The 10,242-nt window shown below is 47.9% G+C and overlaps 1 protein-coding gene across 3 annotated transcripts; it reads left to right on the top strand.

Annotated features, from left to right (window-relative positions):
* Nucleotides 1–3,234: 3,234 nt before the first annotated feature.
* Nucleotides 3,235–8,942, top strand: FST (follistatin). 3 transcript variants are annotated; one of them, XM_027076513.2, is made up of 6 exons: nucleotides 3,235–3,714; nucleotides 5,575–5,766; nucleotides 6,198–6,416; nucleotides 6,751–6,975; nucleotides 7,645–7,872; nucleotides 8,831–8,942. In XM_027076513.2, exons 1-6 carry the CDS (start codon nucleotides 3,630–3,632, stop codon nucleotides 8,911–8,913), a joined length of 1,032 nt encoding a protein of 343 aa, XP_026932314.1. In that variant the 5' UTR covers nucleotides 3,235–3,629; the 3' UTR covers nucleotides 8,914–8,942. The 3 variants fall into 3 exon arrangements, with proteins under 3 accessions (XP_026932314.1, XP_026932312.1, XP_026932317.1); XM_027076511.2 differs by having other exon boundaries at nucleotides 3,238–3,714; nucleotides 7,642–7,872; XM_027076516.2 differs by lacking the exon at nucleotides 8,831–8,942 and adding an exon at nucleotides 8,569–8,824 and having other exon boundaries at nucleotides 3,238–3,714; nucleotides 7,642–7,872.
* The last annotated feature ends 1,300 nt before the right edge of the window (nucleotides 8,943–10,242 follow it).

The raw sequence follows: 10,242 nt of genomic DNA, 5'->3' as shown, positions 1-10,242 counted from the left end.
GTTTGCTAGTGACCTCAACCCTGACCTGCAGGGCCACCCTCACTGGGGCGAGAAGTAATCCTGTATTGGGTCCGCCTCTAGTACTGGAGCACTCTTATGAGAGGTGACATTTTTTTCTTTTTTTTTTTTACAAGGAGAGCTCCTGTGTCTGTTTTGGCCAGCCTAGACAATTACATGATGCCAAAGTAACTAGTCAATGCACTTGATTTTGTCAAATGACCAGTCCGAGTATTTGGCATTACGTAGACAAAAAATAAAATGGAAACAGAATTTTTACTTCTTACCCATCATACAGAATTGTGTAGACACACCTCGGATTAAATGAATTTAGAAAGTGTTTACTACACCAGTTGTCTCTCTATGTATAAATTAACTACCTACATAAACCAAATACTTTTGCTCAAAAATCCAGATAAATATTTTTATTAAACCCCCCAAAACTGACTCTATTACAAGTTTTATTTAGTCACATAGATCCCCCCCCAAAAAGCCATATTGCATATAACTGTTATGCTCTCTTTATATTAACATACTGTATATGTACATGTAATTGAACAAGTTAAATCTAATAAGAACATGCAAGCTACATTACCATTTTCATTGTTATATGTTATAAAATATGAAGAAATGATGGTCTCTAGAATCACCTTTCCAAAAGGATGGGGAAAATAAACCATGGATTAAAATGTTATCTTATACTCCTCTACGCAAGATGACTTCATATATGGCCAACCACAAGTAACATTTTAATGTTTTGTATGGTCCTAGGCTATAAAATCTAACTGCAATTAGATTTTCCAAGCTTTAAGAGACTAGAGTAGATTTGGGAACAATAAATGTCTTTAAACAGGGGACAAATACAAATTCGTGTAATTACTTTTGGGTCTTAAAATTTTTCAATGGCTATTGGTAAAGCACCGCCATAAGATCCAACCATCCACCATCCAAGATCTTTTATGTATTTAGAATATCTAACTTATTTTCCAATTCTAGATACATGGTTTGATAAACCTAGCTAAAACAAAAGCTGTGTCTCTTGCTGCTATTAAGACAAATTTTTACACACACACAAAAGTCAAATAACAGTAATTGTTAGCTTTCCCCTTTCTTCCGGCTGTTATCCTTGGGAAAAGAGACTTGAAGGGAAGGAAGCAAAGTTTCCCTCCAGCACTTTACTATATATAAGCACTATATCCACCTCCCTGAATAAAGAAGAAATAAATTCAACTTTGGAACTCTGCCATTGAGGGGCAGCTCCCGCAATGGGGACAGTTTGCTATTAATTGTTAATGTCGTCTGCCATTAGAGGGCACTAAACAACTCTACATTAATGCTGCGTTGGAGGGAAGAAAGAAAGGAAGACGGGAAAGAAAGAGGGGAGGGGGGGTTTGAGCAGACTCGGGGACGAGGGAGGGAAAGAGAAAAGAGAAGGAGTGGGCGGACGGGAGGGAAAGAGAGAAGAGGGAGGAGAGAGAGAGAGAAAGAATAAATCTGGAAATATTAAGAAGGATGTGGAGACCCCAGAGCCGTCTGAAGTCAGCAGAAAGCCAGCCCCCCACCCCCAGACCGCCCGCACCCCTCCTCTCCCGTCCTCAGGACGGTAATTATAAAGCGAAAAGCAGCGGCGAGGTCACCCGTTTTTACCAGCCTGCTGCACCGAATGCGCGCGGTGCAGGTGCGGCGGCCGCGGGGCTTTGTGATTCATGCCCACTTTCAAAGGGGGGCTTGGGCCCGTCTGAGAGGCACCCAAACAACTGTCTTCTAATATTAGCACGGCTGTATTTCGGGATCTATTATAGTCTGTCCAGACAGATCCCATTGTAATGGGATCTTTTATTAAAAGATTAGCACTATCTCCTGCAGTTGGTGGAAAAAAATCTGTTATCACTGAGTTATTTGCAGTTGTGGAAAGGGGGGGGGTGATGTTAGGTGGGGGGAGGGCGAAAGCAGGAATGGGGGGGCAGTCTGGCGGGGGGAGGCTTGAGGGAGGGCGAAGAGGGGCGGATTTGAAATCCGTGGAAGAACAAATCCCAGTGACCTGCGAATGTCCAAGAATTTTGTCTGCATACTTCGCTGTCTGTTGTCCTTCGGGCTCCAGAAGCGAAAAGAATGGAAATTTAAAAGGCAGCTTTGGAATAAACAATATAGCATTTTCCGTGAAGTAATCGTTTTATATAAAAGGAAATATCGCCTCCTCAGTTTCATTCAGCAGTGCCAAAAATGTTATAAATGAGAGACCCGCCAACTTTCAGCGAAGAATGCCAGGCACTGTGCTTAATAAACTGAGGCTACAGAAGTTCATTATCGATGTTGCAATCTTTTTTATTCCGCGAACCGAGAGAGACAGAGAGAGAGAGAGAGAGGGAGAGAGAGAGAGGGAGAGCGAGCGAGCTGAGAAGGAGCCTGAGAGAGACAGACAGGCACACAGGACAGAAACTGGGGAGTCTCCGAGCCGGGAAGGGGGGGGCAGACCGCCTACGTCGGCGCCCCGGCTCCAGGCTCCGACTCCAGACGCCGCGAAGTGAAAGGGGAGAAAAGAAAGGGAGAGGGCGAGACTGTGACGGGGGGGAGGCCGGGCCCGAGGTGTTAAACATTTTTGTTTGCTTGTGACTCGTCGAGACCGAGGGCCGCGTCTCGGCCCCGCTCAGCCAAGGTGGAAGGCGCCGGCGCTGGGGTTCTTAGCCCCAACTCCGGACGGGGGGTGGCCGCACAGTCAAGCACGCACAGACCCAGACACAAAACCTCGCCGGTCCCGCGCCCAGGCTGCGGGGGCCTAAAACTGCCGCGCGCCCCGGCGGAGCGGCGGGGCCAGCGCGCTCCGACCCGGCCGCCACCCGGGTATTTCGGCAGCTCCCGGCTCTCTGGGCGTTTGCAAAGTCTTTCTGGAGCGGAGGAGCGGGAGGAGAGACAAACTCCCGGGTTCCCCCCCACCACCACCACCACAGCTCCGCTCCGCCCGCCGCCGCCGCCGCCGCCTCCTCCTCCTCCAGCGCCCCCACCGCGCCCCCCTGCACACACACACACACACACACACACACACACACACACACACACTCACACTCACACAGACACGCCACCCCGGACGCGCCGGCGTTGCCTGCGAGCGGCGGCGTGCAGGACTTGAAGTGGGTGTTCTTCCCCACTCCCCACCCCCGAAGCGTCGCCCCCACCCCCCGCCCGGCCGCCTTCCCCCTCCCTCTCCCTCCTACGCAAATAAGAACTCGGCGATTCCCCTCCTGCCGCTTTGATTTCGGGCACCTCCAACAGATAATTGGGAAGGGTTTCCAGAAGGTGGGAAATGTCACCTGATTCACACTGAACTTTTAAAAGCTCCCCACCCCCAAGGAGCCGCGCACACCCTTGCTCGCGGCCGCCCTCCCACTGCCCCACACACTGGGAGACCGCCCACCGCAAACCGCGGAGACCCCCGTCTAGATTTAAAGCGCGGCTGCGCCCGGCTTCTGACGTCCATTGAATCGCGCGGGCGGCCGGCGGCGAGCGCGGGGCTGCGCCGGGATCGCTGCGCCCTCCGCCGCTCGCCTTTGCGACGCGCGCCGCTCGCCCGAGCCACCCGCCGCCGCGCCCGCTCCCCGCGCCGCCGCACTCCTCGCCCCGCGTCTGCCCCCACGATGGTCGGTCCCAGGCACCAGCCCGGCGGGCTGTGCCTCCTGCTGCTGCTGCTCTGCCAGTTCATGGAGGACCGCAGCGCCCAGGGTAAGCGAGGGGGGATGCGCTGGGAGGCTCGGCTGCGGGCAGGGGTTTGTACTTTACTGTCGTCTGCACCGGGTCTGTTCTAAGCAACGCTGCTCTCGGAAGATTTTGGACCAACTTAGCGACTCCGGGATGGAGTGGAGTGGGAAAACTGAAGGCAGTGACACTTTCGGACTGCCAGCCGAGTTGGGAGCGCGGTTATCCTTTAAAAGGAAAGGGAGTAAGCTGGAGCCTCTCTCAGTAGTTAGGGTTAGATGCTCCAAGTTCTGGACATAATGAGTTTAGATGTTATCTCCCCTATTTTGGCTCTGAAGAAGGGGACAGGCATCAGTAGCCTGGAGATTTCAGTCGATCCATTTGCACTGTAACCTCTTTCCCTCCCACATCTTTTGGATACTTTGAAAAATGACTGGGGGATGGGGGTAGATACTGAAATTTCTTCAGTGGCCGGGGGACGTGGTTTCAGCAACTTTGCCCAAACTTGGAGATGTGGGTGCTGAAAATTTTAGAGTGAAGTAGTTTTCTGCCTAGTGGATGCTTCTTCCAACCCCTTCCCCCCAACCCCGCAAAAAAAAAAAAAAAAAAAAAAATTTACCCCGGAGTGTTTTAAGTAGTTCACAATTTTTTTTTTCTCTGTGCCTCATTCCTCCGACTAACTTTATGGAGAACAGCGAGGAAGGACCTCACAACTTCTTTAATTTCTGACATGCATTAAGAGCAAATTTCTAAAGTTTGGGTTTTTTTTTTTAATCAAATTTATTTCAGTGAGTCTTCGGACACAGTTTTTAAAAATAATAATAATAGCAGCTTGCGGTCCAATGATTGTTCAAATTGTATTGATGGTTCCTAAGAAGACTTCCTGACCCAAACGCGAACCTGGGAAGGCGGGGGAGGGGGGGAGGGGAAAGTACTTGCAAAGATTTCTCTCGGTAGGTATGAGCTAGGTATATGTTGCCGTGAAATAGTAGGAAGCCGCCCCCTCCCCTGTTCTTTTTTCCTCTACACTTTTCTGGAGACAGACGTGTAACTTTCCTTCTTTAGCGTTACCGTTTTGAGTGTGTTGTGAGCTGTCCCCCTGGGCACTGCCCCCTCGCCGCCCTCACCTTTCGGGGCGAGGCGCTGCCTGGGTGCCGCGGACGTGGGCGCCGAGAAAAGCTGCCCTCGGAGATTTCGAAAGACCGCGGTGGCCGCGGGCGTCCTCTGGGTCTGCCGGATTGCAAAACGGGCCGGGCGGGCGGGCTGCGCCTCGAGGCCGCGCGGGGCAGCTCCGGGCAGGGCCCGGCTGCTTTTTTGCTTTCATTTTTCACAAGTGCCTTTTGCTTGATCTGTTCCTGTTGTGTGTGTCTGTGTCGGTCTCTCCCTCTCTCAAGTTCTCCTACTCTCTTAACCTCTGTCACAAATAATACTCGTACCGCCTACATGAAACCAACATGTAAAAACATCCGTCGCATCCTGTTTTTGTCAGGTTCTTTAATCTGCTCTTCGAGTCGCTGCAGGTTATGAAATGGGACGAATAAAAGTAAACAGTCTAGTAAAAGTCAATGCAAGCTGCACGTGTTGTGTCTGGGTCACTGGTAACTGACATTGATATGGCTGGGGCGCTCTGGCTTCTCGCTCTCCTTCCCCCTCACCCACCTCCCACCTCTTCAACCGTCTCGCCCGCCCCCCTTTCCCCACCCCTTCACTCCCTTCCATTTATTTTCTGCTTTTCTCTCCCATGTCTCTCTACTCCTCCACAGTCACTCCCGCCCCATCCCCGCTGGGTCTCCTCCTTCCCTCGCAAGCTCGCCACCTCGCCCCCTCCCTCCCCCTACTCCGCCTCTCCTCTCGCTCACCCACCTCCCCACCCCTGTCTCCTCGCAGCTGGGAATTGCTGGCTCCGCCAAGCGAAGAACGGCCGCTGCCAGGTCCTGTACAAGACCGAACTGAGCAAGGAGGAGTGCTGCAGCACCGGCCGCCTGAGCACTTCGTGGACCGAGGAGGATGTAAATGACAACACGCTCTTCAAGTGGATGATTTTCAACGGGGGCGCCCCCAACTGCATCCCCTGTAAAGGTAGGACTCTTCCTCCCCAGTTTCCAGGCCCTCAGTAGAGGGCGTCTTATCCTCACCTTCCCCGTTGCCCAGCTGGGGTGCGTTCGTGGGTTCCCTCTATCTTCCCGCAGTCCCGGTAAGACTTTCGGGTTGAATCTTGCCTGGTACACACTGCCAGCAAAACATGGTTGCCAGAGGTTCCTGGACTTACTGGCCAAGTGTGGTGGTGGAGCCAACCAACTCGCACTCTTTGAGAGAGATTTGAGTATAGGGTGCCGACCACTGACCCCACCCCCATCCCCACCCCCTCCTCAACTACTAGGAGAGAGCTGGACCCCTCTGGCGGGAACTCTTGGCCACAGGGAGGGTCCTGCAAGGCCTCCACAGCCCTCCTGGCTGACTTGCATACTGCCTGGCCCTGGCTTTGATCCATCCCTCTTTCCAACCCTTAGAAACATGTGAGAATGTGGACTGTGGACCCGGGAAAAAGTGCCGAATGAACAAGAAGAACAAACCCCGCTGCGTCTGCGCCCCAGACTGTTCCAACATCACCTGGAAAGGGCCAGTCTGCGGGCTGGATGGGAAAACCTACCGAAACGAATGTGCACTCCTCAAGGCCAGATGTAAAGAGCAGCCGGAACTGGAAGTCCAGTACCAGGGCAAATGTAAAAGTAGGTCCTCCCTGGTTCCTCCCCCTCCAGCTTTCCACCTGAGGTGGACCCACTGGAAGACCCCTGGGGAGTGGTATTGTCCACCCTAAGAGCCCAATAATGATGATGATGCAAAACAAAGCAGACTTTTTTAATGTTCTGAAGACTTCTTAAGAACTCAGACGGGACCAACCTAGGGTCATAGATTTTCTCTTGAAACCCCTGGGTTCCCAAAGTGCTTGTTGAAAAGCTGGGTGCTTCCTTTTATGATTTCCTTGATAATATCAAATGCTCACTCCCGAACAGCCAGGAAGTGCCTATTATTAATGTGTATTTCTTTCCTTCTTTATTTCAGAGACATGTCGGGATGTTTTCTGTCCAGGCAGCTCCACGTGCGTGGTGGACCAGACTAACAATGCTTACTGTGTGACGTGTAACCGGATTTGCCCAGAGCCCACCTCCTCTGAACAGTATCTCTGTGGGAATGATGGTGTGACCTACTCCAGTGCCTGTCACCTGAGGAAGGCTACCTGCCTACTGGGCAGATCGATTGGATTAGCCTATGAGGGAAAGTGTATCAGTAGGTATTCTGGATTAAGGAAGGAAAAGTGGAAACATGGTCAGAAAGGCTTGTTCTACTGGTAAAGCTGTGAGGTCAATCAAATAAGCCCAAATTCGCCCCATAATGCATAGTTTCACCGAAGGGGGAACTAGTCTCCAGTTTGGGTAAACTGTGGTAACCACAGCATTCCTCAAGGAAACAGTTATCTTCTGGAAGCATTGGCATATATGTTGAAATGCCAGCAAGAAATGGGAAACAACTTTCTGTCTTGGAAAACTTAGAATTCACTCAATTTTACACATTTTTTAGGTGCTAGACTTGCTGTAAGCAAGAAATAATTGCTTAACAGTTACTGAAAATCTGTTATCAGATTCTAATACTGATGGAATTCTTTATTTTTCAAAAGATTTCACTTGAGGGAAATAATGAAATCCTTATTTAACTCCAGGATACTGTGATAACCTGTTCCCCCAAAATACTATTTTTGTGTACTAGTAGGGAGTGTAGGGACCGTGTGTGTTTAAGTTTCAGTTTTATTATCAAGCATTTTTGCATGAGATCTCCATTATCCTGTTAGTAAATCATAAGCTATATGTTTGCCTTTACTGACAGAGGACTAAAGAAAGGGAAAAACAGGGAGAGGAGGGAAAGCAATTTACTCATCACAGGTGTATTATATCCTAGAAGCAAAGTCCTGTGAAGATATCCAGTGCACTGGTGGAAAAAAGTGTTTATGGGATTTCAAGGTTGGCAGAGGCCGGTGTTCCCTCTGCGATGAGCTGTGCCCCGAGAGTAAGTCCGAGGAGCCTGTCTGTGCCAGTGACAATGCCACTTACGCCAGTGAGTGTGCCATGAAGGAGGCTGCCTGTTCCTCAGGTGTGCTGCTGGAAGTCAAGCACTCCGGATCTTGCAACTGTAAGTACAGTTTCTGACCTTCGCCGCAATGTGAGGCCTTCCCAGGCAAGCCCTAGGGAACGGAGACCTCAAAAGCACGAAAACCTTCCAATATAAGCCCATTTCTGTTTAAATTGGGTAGCTGCTAGGGGCACCTGGGTGGCTCAGTCGGTTAAGAGACTGACTTTGGCTCAGGTCATGATCTCACAGCTCGTGGGTTCGTGGGTTCGAGCCCCGCATGGGGCTCTAACAGCTCAGAGCCTGGAGCCTGCTTCCAAATCTGTGTCTCCCTCACTCTCTGTCCCTCCCCCGCTCACACTCTGTCTCTGTCTCTCAAAAATAAACGTTAAAAAAAAAATTTAAATTAGGTAGCTGCTAAATTTCACCAGCAATCCAGTGGTCCACAGAAAAATTCCCTGGAATGTTTTCTGGCGTTAGGACTTGTCCAATGATCATCAACAGGCTTGCCTCTAAAAACCTAGCTCTAGTCATTTGCCCTTAATTCTTTTGCTGTAGTAATGTGCTTGGCCGTTTGCTTTATTAACACTTGAATCTAAACTAACTGCTTCAAAAGTTTTTGTTTTTTTTTTCTTTTTCAAAGACAGCTGTATATTATCACACATGGGCTGCTGCTTTTCGCAGTTGCCTCTACTAACTCTGAATTAAGGACCCAAAGCAGTTATACCTAGAACACGAGCGCTTTTTATCTAATTTCAGGAATCTGCCCGTAAAACCTGAGCCATTGATTCTTCAGAACTTTCTGCAGTTTTTGACTTCATAGATAATGTTTAAAAAAAATGTTTTTTAAACTTATTGCATAACAGCAGATGCCAAAAACAAAGCATCTCACTGCAAGTCACATAAAAATGCAACGCTGTAATATGGCTGTCTCAGAGGGCTTTGAAAACATACACTGAGCTGCTTCTGCGCTGTTGTTGTCCATATTTAAACAACAGCTCCCCTGTATTCCCCCATCTAGCCATTTCGGAAGACACCGAGGAGGAAGAGGAAGATGAAGACCAGGACTACAGCTTTCCTATATCTTCCATTCTAGAGTGGTAAACCCTCCACCAATGTTCAGTGTTGATATAGCCTTTGGGCAAAAAAAAAAAAAAAAAAAAAGAAAAAAGAAAAGAAAAGAAAAAATATATTGTCCATACTGTAAATAAGTGTATGCTTATTTATTTGGGGGGAAAACTATACATAAAGGACGTTTGTCCTAGAGCTCTCTCCCAGGCCACCTTGTTACTCATTGGACACGGAGAGGCAGTCATTGTGAGGTCTACTGGATGAGGCCCATAGTTGAGACTTGTAGACATTTATTTATACTGTGTCATGTTTTATAATTTATACATAAAATGTCTGGTTGACTGTACACCTTGTTTTTGAAGAAATTTATTCGTGAAAGGAAGAGCAGTTGTTATTTATTGTGAGGTCTCTTGCTTGTAAAGTAAAAGCTTTTTTTTTTTCCTTGTAAACCATTTAAGTCCATTCCTTACTATTCACTCACTGGTCTGTCTCCCTTCATCTCACTGTTGTTAGACTCTTTTCCACTTTAACAAACTTGCATGTCAGTTTCTGTCATGTTTTTTATTTATTGGATTCTCTGCTGCCTGTTCTGTACATACATGATCCCTCGGGTTTTGTTTACAAGGAATCTTGACTGACCAAAAGGCATTATAACTGACTCAAATAGAAGGTACAGAGGACACATCTTTGAGGAAACTCCTAGTTCAGTTCTCTTGTCATGATTTGGGAGAGAAGGGGTGATAGAAATGTTAGAATTCTAATAATGTACTTTTAAGATGTTACAAATCCAAAGAAATTGATATGGGTATCCGGAGACTGAAGGAAGGGAATGCTATACATTCAACCTTTTGTTAGGTGTTTCCTGTAAGCTACTCTGCTGTACCTTTTAAATTAGTTCCTTTTCAAACAACGTGTCGCTAAAAGTTATATCAAAGCTTTATCAGTTCAAGTTTCTTGCTTTTCATAATACTTTTTTCTGATGCAATTTTATATTTTCAAACATGGCAAGTTAAATATAAATTCATTTAAATATATAGTTTTGTACTTTTCTACCATGTAAATGTGCAATGTATATAAAAGTTATAATGTGTATTTGTAAATAAATGATGAGTGAAAAAATAAAAAAATTTTAAAAAGCCAATGGTCTCAATTGTTGATGTTAGAGAAGTCGTTTGGGCTTTTGAGTTAAAGTGCATATGATATATTTGCTAAGAAATAGAGTGAGCCAGGACAGTAGAAGCTCCAAAGCAAGGTAAATTGCAAATCACCTCAGTGGAGTCTGACACATAAAGGGATCTGAGGTCCAGCAACCCATTGACTAGAGTGACTACATACCTAAAAGCACCATCATCTTGCCTGTCC

The sequence above is a fragment of the Acinonyx jubatus genome, chromosome A1 (genome assembly GCF_027475565.1).
Source record: "Acinonyx jubatus isolate Ajub_Pintada_27869175 chromosome A1, VMU_Ajub_asm_v1.0, whole genome shotgun sequence".
Lineage (NCBI taxonomy): Eukaryota > Metazoa > Chordata > Mammalia > Carnivora > Felidae > Acinonyx > Acinonyx jubatus.
This window is presented reverse-complemented; position numbering and strand designations above follow the sequence as displayed.